At 38.0% G+C, this 18,087-nt stretch overlaps 2 protein-coding genes across 6 annotated transcripts in view; both read left to right on the forward strand.

Moving 5' to 3' along the window:
- The window catches only part of GTF2E2 (general transcription factor IIE subunit 2), a 381,513-nt gene that overhangs the window by 59,001 nt on the left and 304,425 nt on the right, over positions 1 to 18,087 (forward strand). The gene's annotated exons all lie outside the window — the stretch shown is intronic.
- Positions 1 to 18,087, forward strand: part of TEX15 (testis expressed 15, meiosis and synapsis associated) — an 87,706-nt gene that overhangs the window by 27,890 nt on the left and 41,729 nt on the right. For all 5 annotated transcript variants that reach the window (XM_050802400.1, XM_050802403.1, XM_050802402.1 and 2 more), the window contains one exon: positions 14,316 to 14,481. In XM_050802400.1, coding sequence (XP_050658357.1) covers positions 14,316 to 14,481 — 166 coding nt within the window. The remainder of the gene's footprint in view (positions 1 to 14,315; positions 14,482 to 18,087) is intronic.

Here is an 18,087-nt window from a genome sequence, read left to right on the forward strand (position 1 = left end):
GTATCTTTGAAAAGATCAGTAAAGTTGATAAGCCTCTAGCCAGGATAACTAAGAAAAAAAGGGGCACAAATTACTGATATCAGAAATCAAAACATCACTACAGATCCTATGGACATTAAAAGGGTAAGGGATACTATGAACAACTCTAGGCCCATAAATTTGGTAACCTAGATGAAATGTACCAATTCCTTGAAAGACAGTATCTGCAAAAAGTTACACAAGAAGAAATATATGATCTGAATAGGCCTAAATCTATGTATTAAACAAATTGAATCAATAACTAATAACCTTCCAAAACAACACTAGGACCAGATAGGTTCACTGGTGAGTGCTACTAGATATTTAAGGAAGAAGTTATACCAATTCTCTACAATCTCTTTCAGAAGATACAAGTAGAAGGAATACTTTCTGACTCATGCTTTTAGAGGAGCATTATTTTAATACCAAAACAAGATAAAGAACTTAGAAGAAAACTACAGAGCCAAGAAAAGCTCAACATCATTGACCATTAGAAAATGCAAATCAAAACCACAATGAGATACCATCTCACGCCAGTCAGAATGGAAGTTATTGAAAAGTCAAGAAATGATAGGTGCTGGTGAGGCTGTGTATAAATAGGAATGTTTTTACACCGTTGGGCACTGTGGCTCATGCCCTGAGGCTAGGAGTTTGAGACTAGCCTGTGCAACATAGCAAGGCCCTGCCTCTAGAAAAATAAAAATAAAAATCACCCTGTGTGGTGCATGCCTGTAGTCCTAGCTACTTGGGAAGCTGAGGTGGGAGGAACGCTTGATCCCAAGAATCAAGCAGAAATGTAAATGTAAATTAGTTCAACCATTGTGGAAGACAGTGTGGCAATTCCTCAAGAATCTAGTACCAGAAATACCATTTGACCCAGCAATCCCATTACTGGGTATATACCCAAAGCCTGAATCATTCTACTGTAAAGACACATGCACACATATGTTTATTGCAGCAATATTTTCAGAAACAGAGACATGGAACCAACCCAAATGCTCATCAGTGATATAGACTGGATAAAGAAAATGTGGTATATGTACATCATGGAATACTGTGCGGCCATAAAAAGGAATGAGATCATGTCCTTTGCAGAGACATGGGTGAAGCTGGAAGCCATCATCCTCTGCAAGTACAGGAACAGAAAACCAAACACCACATGTTCTCACTCATACGTGGACGTTGAACAATGAGAACACATGGACACAGGGAGGGAAATAACACACACCGGGATCTGTTGGCGGGTGGGAGTCAAGGGGAGGAAACCTAGATGACAGAGGTCAATAGGTGCAGCAAACCACCATGGCACACATATATCTATGTAACAAACCTGCATATTCTGCACGTATATCCCAGAACTTAAAGTAAAATAAAACATTTTTTAATAAAGAAAATACTGAGAAGGAATAGCCAGGAATTGTTACCTCCTGGATATTCAGCTATGGTCTCTGAATCCATAGGGTGAGAGTTGGTTAAATTTAAAGAGCTGCCTACACTTACCATCTAAGTTCAGCATTATTTAGGAAGCTGAAGCAGGAGGATGGCTTAAGCCCAGGAGTTCAAGGCTGCAGTGAGCTATGATCACAGCACTGTACTCCACTCTGGATGACAGAGTGAGACCCTATCTCTTTAAAAAAAAAAAAAAGAGAGAGAGAGAGAGAGAAATAAAATTGACATTAAAAAAAAAATAATAAAATTGACATTAAAAAAAAAAAAAAAAACTACACTGCCAGTCATGGTGGCTCATACCTGTAATCCCAGCACTTTGGAAGGCCAAGGTGGGAGAATTGTTTGAGCCCAGGAGTTTGACATCAGCTTGGCAACATGGAAAAATCCCATCTCTACAAAAAATACAAGAATTATCCAGGCATGGTGACATGTGCCTGTGGTGCCAGCTACTCAGGAGGCTGAGGTGGGAAGATCACTTGAGCCTGGGAGGTCAAGTCTGCAGTGAGCCATAATTGTGCCACTGTGCCACTGCACTCCAACGTGGGCAACAGAGCGAGACCCTGTCTGGAAAAAAAATAAAAACCACAGTCAAATATCACTCATGGAGATAGATGCAGAATTTTTCAGCCAAGTATCAGCAAATCAAATTCAATAATGTAAAGAATTTTATAGCTGGGCATATGCCTGTAATCTGCACTTTGGGAGGCTAAAGTGGGAGGATCACTTGAGGTTAGGAGTTTGAGACCAGCCTGTGCAACACAGCAAGGCCCTGTCTCTCAAAAAAAAATTTTAAATCAGCCTGGTGTGCATACCTGTAGTCCTAGCTACTTGAGAAACTGAGGTGGGAGGATCGCTTGATCCCTGAAGGTTGAGGCTGCAGTAAACCGTAATCACACTTCTGCACTGCAGCCTGGGCAAGACTGTCTTTAAGAAAGAATTTCACACCAGTACCAACTGGAATATATCCCAGGTATGTAAGGCTGGTCCACCATTTGAAAGTCAATTAATGTAATCCATCATCTAAAGAGGAAAAATCATATGATCATATCAATAGATGCAAAAAAAAAAAAAAAGCATTTGACAAAATCTAACACCCATTCATGTTAAAAAGCTCTCAGTAAACTAGGAATAAAGAGGAATTTCCTCAACTTGATTTTTTTTAAATCTACAAAAAGCCTTCAGCTAACTTAACAGTGAAAAATTTAAAGCTTTCACACTAAGATCAAGGCAAGGATGTCTGTCACCACTGCTTCTCAACATTGTACTGGAAGTACTAGCTAATGCAGTAGGACAAGAAAAGGAAATAAAGAAATAAAAGGTATACATATTGGGAAAGAAAAAAGAAAACTGTACTTTCTTACAGATGACATGATCATATCTATTGAAAAATCAAAACCCTCCTGGAACTCATAAGCGATTATGGGGGAAGTTGTAAGATAAAGGTTAATATATGATATTGCTTTTTTATATACCAGCAATGAACAAGTAGAATTTGAAATTTAAAACATACCATTTATATTAGCACCAAAAAAATGAAATACCTAGGTTTAAATCTAACCAAATACGTACAAAGTCTATATGAGGAAAACTACAAAACTGGTGAAAAAAGTCAACCCAATAGAGAGATTTCACGTTTATGAATAGGAAAAGTTGGTATTATCAATATACCAGTTTTTCCCAACTTGATTTACAGATTCATTGTCACCCAAATCAAAATCTCAGCAAGTTATTTTGTGCATACCAACAAACTGATTCTAAAGTTTATATGGCACACAGTTTCTGATATGGAAGGAACAAATTTTAAGGTCTCTTGCAGAACGGGTTGACTGTGATTAATAATTGTGTATTTCAAAATTAAGTATTCAAGGCAATACAGAAAATAAATATTCAAGGCAATGGATGTGTTAGCTTGATATAATCATCCTGTGTTATATGCATATAATATCACATTGTACCTCCTGAATGTATACAATTACAACTTTTCAATTTGCAATAAAATAAACATTAAAATTAAGTTTATATGGAGAGGCAAAAGACTAAGAATACACAACTCAACACTGAAAAACAACAGAGGACTGACACTACTTTACTTCAAGACATACTATAAAGCTACAGTAATTAAGGCAGGGTGGTGTTGGTAAAAAAAAAAAAAAAAAAAAAACCAGACAAATCAAGCAATGAAACAGAATAGAGAGCCCAGAAATAGAGCCACATGAATATAAACTGATCTTTGACAAAGAAGAGGCAGGAAAATAGAACAAAGTCTTTTCAACAAATATTGCTGAAGCAACTGGACACCCACATGCAGAAAAGGGAATCTAGACACAGACATTAACATCCTGCACAAAAATTAATTCAAAATATTCCACAGACCTAAATGTAAAACACAAAACTATACAAATTACAGAAGATAACATATGAGAGTATCTAGATGATGCTGGGGTTGGCAATGACTTTAGCTGCAATACCAAAGATGTAGTTTGTGAAAGAAAGGACTGAATAGCTAGACTTTATTCTCTTGACAGTGTCTTTTGCAGAACAGAAATTTTTAACTGTAATAAAGAGAAAATATTTGCAAAACACATTTCAGATAAGGAATTGCTATCCAAAATATATTAAAAAATTCTTGACAATAAAAAGGCAAACAAGTCAATTTAAAAAAGCAAAGAAGTCAATTTAAAAATGAGCCTACCAGCTGAGGCAGGAGAATGGCGTGAATCCAGGAGGTGGAGCTTGCAGTGAGCTGAAATCATACCACTGCATTCCAGCCTGGGCGAAAGAGCAAGACTCTGTCTCCAAAAAAAAAAAAAAAAAAAAAAAAAAAAATTAGCCTGCCGGGCACGTTAGCTCATGCCTCATCCCAGCATTTTGAGAGGCTGAGGCAAGTGGATCACCTGAGGTCAGGAGTTTGAGACCAGCCAGGCCGACATGGAGAAACCCCGTCTCTACTAAAAATACAAAAATTAGCCAGGCGATGTGGTGGGCACCTGTAATTCCAGCTGCTCAGGAGACTGAGGCAGAAGAATCACCAGGAGGCGGAGGTTGCAGTGAGCCAAGATCACGCCACTGCACTCCAGCCTCACCACAAGAGCGAAACCCTGTCTCAAAAAAAAAAATCAAAAAATTCACGAGCCAAAGACTTTAGCATACACTTCACCAAAGAAGATACACAGTTGGCAAGTAAGCATATGATGAGATGTTTCACATCATATGTCATCAGGAAAATTCAAATTAGAGTAGAAATACCTGTACACACCTATTAGAATGGCCCAAATCCAGAACGCTGATGACGTTAAATACTGGTGACAGTATGGGGCAGCAGAAACTCTGATCCATTGCTGGTGAGAATGCAAAATAACCACTTTGGAAGACAGTGCAGTGGTTTATTACAAAATTGAACATACTGTTACCATATGCTCCAGCAATTACACTTCTTGGCATTTACACAGATAGGTTAAAAGCCTGTGTTCACATAGAAACCTGCACACAGGTGTTTATAGCAGCTTTACTCATAATAGTTAACACTTGGAAGCAACCAAGATGTCCTTCTGTAGATGAACAGATAAAGTGGTACATCCAGACAATAGAATATTATTTAGCACTAAAAAAGAAATGAGCTATCAAGTCATGAAAAGAAATGGAAGAACCTTAAAAGCACATGTCGCCTTTTTAGATTGGCTGAGTGAATGCAGTCTGTCTAAAATATTTACATACCATATGTTTTCCATTCTGGAAAATGCAGACAGTAAAAAGATCAGTGGTTGTTAGGGTTTGGGACAGGGAAGAGGGATGAAAAGGCAGAGCACAGAGGACTTTTAGGGCATTGAAACTATGAGCCTGGGCAGTGTAGTGAAACCCCATCTCTACAAAAATTAGCCAGGCATGGTGGTGCACACACCTGGTGGCATAATCCTAGCTACTTGGGAGACTGAGATGGGAGGATCACTTGAGTCCAGGAGGTCGAGGCTGCAGTCAGCTGAGATTGCACCACTGCACTCCAGCCTGGGCGACAGAATGAGACCGTCTCAAAAAACAAAACAAAGGAAACTACTCTGTATGATACTACCATATTCTGTATGATACTGTGGATATTTGCTTTGACATTTTTTAAACCCATAGAATGTACAACACCAAAAGTGAACTCTAATGTAAACTGTTGACTCTGAGTGATAATGATGTATCAATGTAGGTTCATCAGTTGTAAAGAAAAAAATGTACCACTTTGGGGGAAGACGTTGATTGATAATGGAAGAGGCTGTGCATGTCAGAGGGCAAAGAGTATATGAGAAATCTTTGTACCTTCCTCTCAGATTTTGCTGTGAACCTAAAACTATTCTAAAAAGTCTGTGAAGTCTGGGTGTGGGGGCTCATGCCTGTAATCCCAGCACTTTGGGAGACCGAGGCGGGCGGATTGCTTGAGGTCGAGACCAGTCTGGCCAACATGGTGAAACTCCGTCTCTACTAAAAATACAAAATAATAATAATAATAATAACCGGGCGTGATGACTATTCAGGAGGCTGAGGCGGGGGAATTGCTTGAACCGGGGAGGTGGAGGTTGCAGTGAGCCAAGATTGCGCCACTGACTGCACTTCAGCCTGGGTGACAGCAAGACTCTGTCTCAAAAAAAAAAAAAAAAAAAAAAAGTCTGTGAGAAAAAAAATACTCAGTGTGTTCAAGAGAAGAATAGAGATACTCTTCTGTTTCTCTTCTTCTAAGAATAGAAATTACTTAGCCTAAACAACACAGAGAAAATAGAAAAATGAACAGAACCCAAGAGACTTGTGGAACAATAACAAAAGATCTAACATCTTTGTCCTAGTGCCAGAAGGAGAGGAGAAAGAGTGTGGGGCTGAAAAATTATTCTAGGAAATATTGGCTAGAAATTTCCCAAACTTGGCAAAAGGCATAAACCTATACATTCAAGAAGCTGAAAAACCCCAAACATACAACCCCCCAAAAATTCATGCCAATGCACATCGTAATAAAACTGTAAAAGCTAAGAACAGAGAAAAAATCTTGAAAGCAACTAGAAAGAAACCACATTATTTATAGGGGAAAAATTATTTGACAAAATATGTCTTATTAGAAACCATGGAGTCTGGGGGAAGTAACACCGCATTTTTCAAATGCAAGAAATAACTTTGAACCCAGAGTTCTGTACCCATCAAAAATATCTTTCAAATATGGAGGTAAAACACATATTCTCAGATAAAGCAAAGCTAAGAATTTTTCATCAGCACACATACCCTTAAAGAATAGCTGAAAGAATTTCTCCAAACAGAAGCTAGTAAAAGAAGGAAACTGGGAACGTTAGGAATGAAGGAAGAAAAAAAGCTTAAACATGTGGGTAAATATAATAGATCATCCTTCTCTTGAGTTTTCCTAGTTATGTTTGACAGTTGTAGCACAAATTACAACATTCTTTGATGTGGTTCTCGGTGTATATAGAGGAGGTATTTCAGGTAATTATAACGTGAGATGTTACTATTAGAAGGAACTAAATGAATGGTGTATGAGATCTCTCTGCATTATCTTTTACAAGTGAATCTAAGTATCTCAGAATTAAATTGTTTTAAACAATATAGGCAGATCAAAATGAAATTTTAAAACTGTTCAGGCAACCCACAGGAAGGCAGGAAAAATGAAATAGAAAATCAAACAGAAGGAAAAACAGAAAATAAATAATTAAATCATAGGCTTAAGCCCTAACGTATCATTACTTATATCGAACATGCATGATCTAAATATACCAATTAAAAGACACGTTGACAGAATGGATTAAAAAAACACAACCCAACTACTCTTGGCAAACTCATTCCAAATGTAGTGATATAAGTTGTTGGAATGTAGACATATGAAGAAAGGACATACAAATAATAAGAGTGACTATATTAATGGTGGATAAGTAGACTTCAGAGGAAAGAAAATTGTCAAGAACAAAGAGGGATGTTACTTAATGATGAAAAGGTCAGTCCACCAACTAGGTACAGCAGTCTTAAATATGTATATTTCAGACGTCAGACCTTCAGAATATATGAAGCAAAACTGATAAAACTGAAAGGAGAAATGGACAAATTTAGAATTATAGTTGGAGACTTTGGACTCTCAATTGATAAAACTAAGCAGAAAATCAGGAAGAATATTGAATAATCTTTAACAGTGTCAATCAACAGGATCTAATTGACATTTATAGATTATTGTACCTAACAGTAGCAGAATAGACCTTTCAAGCACCTGTAGAACATGCATCAAAATAGACAATATCTTGGGCCATGAGATACATATCAACATATTTAAAGGAATTGAGGCCGGGCACAGTGGCTCACGCCTGTAATCCCAGCACTTTGGGAGGCCGAGGCAGGCAGATTATGAGGTCAGGAGATTGAGACAATCCTGGCTAACACGGTGAAACCCCATCTCTACTAAAAATACAAAAAATTAGCCGGGCGTGGTGGCGGCCGCCTGTAATCCCAGCTACTCGGGAGGCTGAAGCAGGAGAATGGCATGAACCCGGGAGGCGGAGCTTGCAGTGAGCTGAGATTGTGCCACTGCACTCCAGCCTTGGCAACAGAGGGAGACTCTGTCTCATAAATAAATAAATAAATTGAAATCATACAGAATATGTGCTCTGACAACATGCAAACAGAAAAGTAAATCTCCAAACACACTTGGAAAGTAAGTCGGAGGCACGAGGCTTCCTTGAGTCTAGGAATTTGAGACCAGCCTAGGAAACATAGTGAGACCTTATCTCTGCAAAAAGTAAAAGAATACATTTTGAAATAGTCATGGAGAGGAAATAAATACATAACTAAAATGAAAATGCAACATACCAAAATTTGAGGGACATGGTTAAAGCATTGCTAACAAGGACGTTTATAGCACTAAATGTTTACTTTAGAAAAGAAGGGAGTGTTTCAGATAAATAATCTTAAGCTACCAACCTTTAAGAAACCAGAAAAAGAAAGGCTGGGTGTGGTGGCTCACACCTGTAATCCTAGCACTTTGGGAGGCTGAGGCAGGTGGATTGCCTGAGTTCAGGAGTTCAAGACCAGCCTGGGCAACACAGTGAAACCCCCGTCTCTACTAAAATACAAAAAATTAGCCAGTCGTGGTGGCATGCACCTGTAATCCCAGCTACTTGGAAGGCTGAGACAGGAGAATTGCTTGAACCCGGGAGGTGGAGGTTGCAGTGGGCCGAGATCACGCCATTTCACTCCAACCTGGGTGACAGAGCAAGAGTCTGTCAAAAAAAAAAAAAAAAAAATTACCACTATCAAGAATGAAATGAGTTATGGCCCACAGGTTGCATCAGAAGTACAAATTGTTGAACACGTGTAGTTCTAAATAGATCATTTAAATAGTCTTACAACAATTAAATGTAATTCATGGTTAGAAAAGAAATTTTAAGGCCCAGATGGTTTCACTGGAGAATTCTAAAGATTTGAAGAACAGAAACTCTATACAATCTCTTCTAGAAAATAGAAATTGAGAGAATAATAATATGAGATTAATATGAAGATGGTTCCAAGATGAGACCAGTATAATATGGAAAATACCCCATGGACCAATGTCCATGATAATTGATGCAGATATCCTAAACAAAATATAAGTAAATGAAGTCTGATATTTAAAATGAATTATTGCACACAACTGAGAGGTGAATGTTCTCTTCTGCCACTCTTACTCAGCATAATACTGGAAGTTGTACCCAGCACAAAAGCCAAGGAGAGGAATTAGTAGGTATTTAGATTGGAAAAGAAGAAATAAAATTGTCCCTATTTGAAGAGAACATGATGGTCTGCATAGAAAATCCCAAGGAATCTTAAAAAAAAAAGGAAAACTTGAAACTAGTAAGTTCAGCAAGGTCACTGGATACGATGAAAACAGAAAAAAACAATTGTTCATTTGACTCTTAAACAACCCAGTGGGGCACTGATCCGGCCCCCGACCCCTCCCCAAAACACATAGCAGAAAAATCTGCATATAAGTCACTCCCCCAGAACTTAACTTTTAATACAAATAGCCTACTGTTGACTGAAAGCCTTACTGATAACATGAAGTCGATTAACACATAATTTTATATCTGTATTATATACTGCTGTATTTTTACAATAAGTACAGTAGAGAAAATGTTACTAAGAAAATCATAAGGAAGAGAAAATATGTTTACTATTGCTTAAATGTAAGTGGATCACCATAAAGGTCTTCTTCATCATCTTCTCATTGAGTAGGCTAAGGAAGAGGAGGGGTTGGTCATGCAGTCTTAAGGAGTAGCAGAGGTGGAAGAAAATCCAAGTATAAGTTGTCCCACACTGTTCAAACCCATATTGTTCATAAGTCAACTGTATTTTTAAATACTAGCAAAGAACACATGGAAATAAACAATTTTTAAAATACCATTTAAAATAACTTTAGGCAGCCGGGCATGGTGGCTTGCACCTGTAATCCCAGCACTTTGGGAGGCCGAGGGAGGTGAATCACCTGAGGTCAGGAGTTTAAGACCAGCCTGGCCAACATGGCAAAACCCCGTCTCTACTAAAAATAGAAAAAAATTAGCCAGGCGTGGTGGCGGGTGCCGATAATCCCAGCTACTTGGGAGGCTGAGGCATGAGAATCCTTTGAACCCAGGAGGCGGAGGTTGCAATGAGCTGAGCTCACACCACTGCATTCCAGCCTGGGTGACAGAGCAAGACTCTATCTCAAAATAAAATATAATAACTTTAAAATGAAATACTTAGGTACAAATATAACAAAATGTGTAAGGTTTCTATGCTGCAAACTATAAAACAGTGATGTTTTTAAAAGAAATCTAAATAAATGGAAAGATGTAGTGTGTTCATGGATTAAAAGACTCAACATAATGACATCATGAATGGGCTCATCAAAAGATGTTTAATGGCTAATCATAGCCATTAAAGAAATGCATATGAAAACCACAATGAGATGTAACTATACACTTGTTAGAACAGCTGAAAAAGAAAACAATAACAGTGCCAAATGCTGGTGAGGATGGGAGACACCAACTCACTCATGTATTGCCATTAGGGAATGTAAGATAGCACAGCCGCTCCGGAAAACAATTTGGCATCATCTTTAAAAACTGAACATGCAGCCATGCACAGTGGCATGTGCTTGTAGTTCCAGCTACTCAGGAAGCCAAGGCAGGAGGATTGCTTGAGCCCAGGAGTTCAAGGCCATCCTGAGCAATATAGCAAGACCCAATCTTTAAAAAAATAAGTAAGCATGCAGGCCAGGCACAGTAGCTCACGCCTGTATTCCCAGCACTTTGGGAGGCCGAGGCAGGTGGATCAACTGAGGTCGAGAGTTCAAGGCCAGCCTGACCAACATGGAGAAACCCCATCTCGACTAAAAAAATACAAAAATTAGCCAGGCACAGTGGCGCATGCCTGTAATCCTGCCTACTCATGGGCTGAGGCAGGAGAATCGCTTGAACCCTGGAGGCGGAGGTTGTGGTGAGCCGAGATCGCGCCCTTGCACTCCAGCCTGGGCAACAAGAGTGAAACTCCGTCTCAAAAATAAATAAGCATGCAGCTTCCATATGATCCAGCCATCCTTCTCTTGGGCATTTTTCCCTGGCAAACAAAAAATGATGTTCACACAAAAACCTATACATGAATGTACACAGCAGCTTAATTTGTGATAACCAGAAACTGACAACCACCCAAATTTCTAATGAGTAAGTGGTTAAACAAATGATGGCACATTCATATGATGGTATACTACTTAGCAATAAAAAGAAACAATCTATTCATACAACAACTTGGCTGAATCTCAGAGGCAGTATGCTAAGAAAAAAAAAATGCAATCTCTACAGGTCTCATACTACAAAATTTCATTTACAAACATTCTAGAAATGACAAAAGTATGCATACGGAGAAGAGATTAATAATTTTCAGGATTTAGGGACAGGGTAGGAGAATGGGGGTGTGCGAGAGTTTCAGCATGAAAAAATATATAAAGGAGTGACACAGGGATGTCTGTCGTGGTAGAGCAGTTCTGTATCTTAGAGTGATTGTTACACAAATCTACATGTGATAAAATTGCATAGAACTACACACACAAGTGGATGTAAAACTGGTTGGTACAGTCTTAATAAGGTCTGTGGCTTGTACCAGTGTCATTTTCCTTGTTTTGATATTGGATTATAGTTGCATGTTTCCACTGGAGGAAACTGGGTTAAGGGTACACAAGACCTCTGTATACTGTTTCTGCAACTTCCTGTGAATCTATATTCATTTCAAAATAAAAAGTTACACATCCACAAAATCATCATATGTGATGAAACTATCAAAATTTGTACATCATATATTACAAAACTATTAAAATTTGTAGTGATTATTACAAATATTAAAATGAAAATCATTTTGGGGGTCAATAGAATTAAAAATGGGAATGAGGAATGAGTTGTTACTGAAATCAGCTGGTTATAGTATTTTATATTGGTTTTGTCATTATGTTAACTTCTGTTGATTGATAAGGTAAATTTAAGGGGCGAATTGTTAATTAGGTTCATTTATACGGAAATTGCCTTAAACCTTCTATATAGTGAGTCTTCATTATTTGAGGATTCCATGTTTGTGAATTTCCTACTTGTTGAAATTCACAATCAACAGTCAGCAGTGCTTTTTTGTCCGAACGTGATACGCAGCAGTGCTTTTTTGTCCGAACTTGATACTCAGCAATGTTTTCACAGACATGCACGTTGGGGTCAAGAATTTGAGTCACCCAATGCATGCATTCTCATCTAAGGTCAAATGAGGCCATGCTTTGCCTTGTTGTTTCAGCTCTCATACTGCAATAAGTGTTCTTTTCCTAGTGATGGTGCTACATTGTTGTATTAGTCCTATTTTTTTTTTTTTTTTGAAATAAAAGAGAAAGATTTAATTGACTCACAGTTGCCCATGGCTGGGGAGGCCTTAGGAAACTTACAATCATGGCAGAAGGGGAAGCAAGCATGTCCTTCTTCACATGGAGTCAGGAGAAAGAAGAGCTGAGCAAGAAGGGCAAGGCCCCTTATAAAACCAGCAGATCTCATGAGAACTCACTATCTCAAGAACAGCATGGAGGTAACTACCCCCATGATTCAGTTACCTCCCACTGGGCTTTGGGAACTACAAAATGAGATCTGGGTAGGGACACAGCCAAACCATATCAATTGTTAACATCTTTGTTAGTGATTTCACTACTTTAAATGGTCTCCAAGTGTAATGCTGAAGTGTGGTCTAGTGTTCCTAAGGTCAAGAAGGTTATGATATGCCTTACAGAGAAACGCATTTTAGGTAAGCTTCACTCAGGCCTGAGTTCAATGTTAATGTACTTCCAGGGAGAGAAGGAAGAAACTTGCCAATCTGTACATCAGGCCTCACCAAAAAGTGCTAAGGTAACATCTATAGTGCCTGATGAAACTCTGGGAAAGATAGAAAAGCAGCTAAATTTATAGATTAATGAGATTTCATTATGGCTAATAAAAAAAAGCATAGTGGGCAGCATTGTTGCGAAGCTAAAAGCCAGAGGAACTTAGGTCACATTACCCAGAGTCAGGGAAAAGTTAAACTCTTCTTGGCTAGTGCTATTTGACTCAAACATTTCAAAAGGTGATAGATGCAACATGAAAAATGTTGAGCTTGCAGGCAGATGGGTTCTGCAGATCAGGATGTTAAGGAAGAATGTTTTAAAATAACCAGCTAAATGTCACATCGGAAAATGGAAGAACAAGTTTTCAAAACTGATGAGATTGGTTTGTTTTATAAAGATGTTGGCAGAATCTACATAATGCAAATGGCATTTTGGTGGTCAAAAATTTGACCAGGATCAGCACAGTGACTCTTGCCTGTAATCCCAGCACTTTGGGAGGCCAAGGTTGAAGAGGATCGCTTGAGCCCAGGAATTTGAGACCAGCGTGGACAACATAGCGACCCCATCTCTACAAAAAATAAAAGAAAAACTAGCTGGGCATGTTGAGCCTGTGCCTGCTGTAGTCCCAGCTACGCAGGAAGCCAAGGCAGGAGGGTTGCTGGAGCCCAGGAGTTAGAGGTTACAGTGAGAAATGATCATACCACTACACTCCAGCCTGGGCTAAGAGCAAGATCCTGTCTCTAAGAGGGGGGGAAAAAGTTGACCAGATGCCCACAGTAAGTTAACCCTTTCCTTTCCCCCAAGAACAGTAGTTTGTGACACAATGTTTGTGACTCAGTGTTGATGGGAACTTTATAGAATATAACTACCACAAATGACAAGAGTCAATTGTATTTGCTCCCTGCTTTCCTCTGAGTTCACTTCCATAGGATTAGGATTTTATCCTTTTATGCATCTATTTACAACAATGCTGGAGACGCTCATTGTCCTAAGAAAGTCTGTTTCCTCTTTCACATGCCACTATATCAGGCAACATCTTACACACATGTTCTTGTACTTTTGCAAATCAAAATACCCAATCGTTTTCTAATGTGTAGTTTGCCTTATCATTACTTGTCAAACATTCATGCACTAACAGTAGCTGCCAGGTTTGTATAATGATGTGCATTGTAGAGTCAGAGTTGCAACATCCTAAGTTGAATATTCTGGAGTTGTCATATTTTTATGTGTCAACTTTTAAGAACTCTTAATAAGTATGTGGAGAAAATCATGGTTCATATTTTCATTTATATAAAGTATAGGAGGTGTATATTACTGTTGTAGAACCTTAAATATCAATTGTTGCCTTACGTTGTTAATGAAAATTCAGTACTTGGTTATTTTGTGTCTTAGAGATACAGTTGTCATTGTACAGATGTCCAGTAATGTCATTTTAAATGCAAACAACTGCTTTCTCTTTTTCTACCTTTAGTTTACTTGTCACCTTGTTACACCAATAGTAGAGAGTATAGTTTTATACATGATACTCTTAACCAGTGCAGGCTTGATGTAAGCTGTGATCTGCAGTCATTATGGCAGTTTGGGGATACAAAACTGGTTCACAATGAGGAGCTGGAAAAAAATTTTACTACTAAGAGGTAAGTTACTATGATCTAAACGTGTTTGAGATTTTGTTGTGTTTCTTACTGTGGAGTTTTATGCTAATTTATTTCTACCATTTGAGATTTAGTAAGTTGTTACTAAGAAAACAGATTATTTTTTGTTACATTTTCATAGTCTTTTGTAACATTGAAAGCTAAGTGTGAGATTTGATTAGTTTTATGTATTAATGTAGTGAGATTTCAGACACCCCCTTCCAATTTTCTAACCTTGATAAATTTTTCAGAAACATGCATCAGCACCTTTGTTAAGCAGCCAGTTTGTAGATGCCTCACACCTCCTAGATAATGTAAAACAGCAGTTGAAGTAATCAAAAAGTACTCCTTTTTACTCTTGAACCCAGCCCTTAAGAGACTGGGTTGATGTTTTGTTTTAATTTAGGAGGATTGTAGCCGACTGTTTCCAGCTATTCCACTAGAACTGTCCTTTCTATGTTGGTACTATTTCTCCCACAGTTTTTTAAAGTACTTCTCCAGCTTCTTTGGAAAGCATATTATTGTCATTTTCATAAGAATAAAATTATATGCAAAGTTTTCATTGTAAGCATTTTTTATTTATAGGTATAGATTTTGTTTGAGCACAATTTAGCGTTTCTTTATTTTCTTCTAACTTGTCTCCATTGCCATTTCTCACTGTTTAACTTAAAACCTAACTAGAGCTTGATAGACCTACATGTGGAACTCGTTTTGGAATGTTTCAACTTGTTTATTTTAGAATTGATTCCTCTTGACTCAAACATGCTGCCACACTTGGTGTCAGTTTGGAGATTTGCAATTAATGGGAATGATAGAATTTGTTAGCCGGGCGTGGTGGCTCATGCCTATAATCCCAGCACTTTGGGAGGCTGAGGCGGCCGGATCACCTGAGGTCGGGAGTTCGAGACCAGCCTGACCAACATGGAGAAACCCCATCTCTACTAAAAGTACAAAAAATTAGCCGGGCGTGGTGGCGGGCATCTGTAATCCCAGCTACTAGGGAGGCCGAGGCAGGAGAATCGCTTGAACCTGGGAGGCGGAGGTTGTGGTGAGCCGAGATCGCGCTATTGCACTCCAGCCTGGGCAACAAGAGTGAAACTCCATCTCAAAAAAAAAAAAAAAAGTTGTTGTGGCATGTTGCCTTTCCTCTAAAAAACACAGCTTTGTGGGTAAAAAGGGCTAGGTATATCCAGTGACTTCCAAGTTGAAAAACAGTTTGATCCAAAATGAATTCCTGACACTGTTCTTTGGTTTTGCTTATTTTGGACATTAAAATTTTTGTCCTTTCAAACCAGTTATTTCTCCCTGTTAGTGTTACGGAAAAGTTAGAACAAGTACCCAGTGATAGACAGGGCATGTTAGAACATTGTAAATGACCAACGTGTATAGGATTTATTGTTTTCCTGGCTGTTTGCCCAGTTAGACAAAAACTCGTTTGTTTCCCATAGTTATTTACACTCATTTTATGGTACTTACTACAATATATTGATTTGTGTCTCATTCTCCTAGTATGTTTTGAGTTTTATCTTGTTTTGTGTTCAAAGTGCAAAACTGAGTCTGGCAACACAAGCCAATTTGAACGGGTTTCTGTACTTGAAGTCAACAATAACCCAACTGGAGCTGAATTTGGTACTGGGAAAGGGGTACTTGTAGGAAAGACATTCTAAAATATGGATTTAGTTCAAGGGAAGAGGGCAATGAAGATCCCCCTCTCCGCCCCACTGCAGAATTCCCAAATGGGAAGTTGGTGATAATCTGTACCTTGGGGCACAGAACCTGTGTTTCATGAGGCTGTAGTTTTTGAGAAAAATTCTACCGAAAGCTCAGCATATTAGAGTGCCTTCACCATTTCCCGTTTAGACCCAAGAAAGATCATTTTTTCAATCATAGAAAATTCAGATTCAATAAAAAAGAGTCACTCTGTTTGTGGCCTAGTTTCACAGTTCAGCTTTGCAAGATTAGCTTGAGGTAGAGAATTAATCCTTTCCAAAGTTAGGGTGAATATGGGTTTAAAAGAAATGAGATTTAACAGGGGATAAGGATGTGGTAAAGCACAAATCTGTTGCCTGAACTCTTTCCCAAATACCTCCTTTCTCCTATTTGGAGAAAATACCTCCTTTTGAGTATTTTCTGCCTAGTAAGTGGAACTACCTCAAGTTTATACAGTAAAGATACACATATTCACAGGAATATGTTGTGAGAAATGCATCATTGGGCAGTTTTGTCATTGTGTGAACATCATAGAGTGGACTTACACAAACCTAGATGGTGTAGCCTACTTATACACCTGAGCTGTATGGTGTAGCCTGTTACTGCTGTAGACATTATAAATACTGTACACTTAGGCTACACTAAATGTATTTTTTTGATTTTCTCAATAATAAACCTTAGCTTACTGTAATATTTTTACTTTATAAACTTTAAAAGTTTAACTTTTTGACCCTTTTTTACCCTTTTTTAAATAACATTTAGCTTAAAACACGAATACATTGTGCAACTGTACAAAATATTTTTATCCTTATTCTATACACGTTTTTCTATTTTTTTATTTTTTTTAACTTTTAGAACTCTTTATTAAAAAACTTAAGACACACACACACACATGAGCTTAAACCTCATATTGAGGATCAGGATCATCAATATCATTGACTTCTACCTCCGCATCTGTCCCACTGGAAGGTCTTCAGATGCAGTAACATGCATGGAGCTGTCATCTTCTGTGATAACAATGCCTTCTTCAGGAATACTTCCTGAAGGACCAGCCTGAGGCTGTCTTACGATTAATTTGTTTTAATAAGAAGAGATAATATACTCTAAAATAATAATAAAAAGTATAGTATACTAAATACATAAACCAACAACATAGTCACTTATTATTATCAAGTATTGTGTATTGTACATAATCATACATGCTATACTTTTATAGGACTGGCAGTGCACAACCATCACCACAGACATGAAAGTAATGCGTTACGCTATGACATTATGAGACTAAGATATCACTAGGCAATAGGAATTTTTCAGCTCCATTATAATCTTATGGGACCACCATTGTATTTTTGGTTTGCCATTAACAAAAATGTCTATTATGGCACATGACTGTATTTTAAATGCAATCTGGGGGTAGAAATTGATGGTTTCAAATTGAAATTCAGTACATGAAGTTCATTATAGATTGTGGGCCTTGGATGATGGAGAGGTCCCAGAGACTTGTTGCCAAGAGACAGACATTCTTAGTCTCAACCATTGTCTGAACAAGATCTCCTGCTATGGTTACTAGCCTTTGGAATTTTGAGAGCAAGGAATCCCAGCTGCTTCTTTACAGAAGGATATATATGCCAAGGACAAGTTAATACTGACAATTGTTAGCATTCTTTACTTTTTAGAATTCAGTTGTTTTTTTTCCTCCACCATTATATTTTGGGTTTAGATAATTTAAACTTAGCCATATGTCACCTAAATGAATTTTGATTATTTAGGTCTATATCCAGATCTGTTGGAAACGAAGGCATTTCATCCATGTGATCATCATGGATCTGGAGTTGGATGTAGTAATTCAATGAGACTTTGGGTTGTTCCCTCCTTGTGAGGTAGATTGAAAGTACTTTG

The sequence above is a fragment of the Macaca thibetana genome, chromosome 8 (genome assembly GCF_024542745.1).
Source record: "Macaca thibetana thibetana isolate TM-01 chromosome 8, ASM2454274v1, whole genome shotgun sequence".
NCBI classification, from domain to species: domain Eukaryota; kingdom Metazoa; phylum Chordata; class Mammalia; order Primates; family Cercopithecidae; genus Macaca; species Macaca thibetana.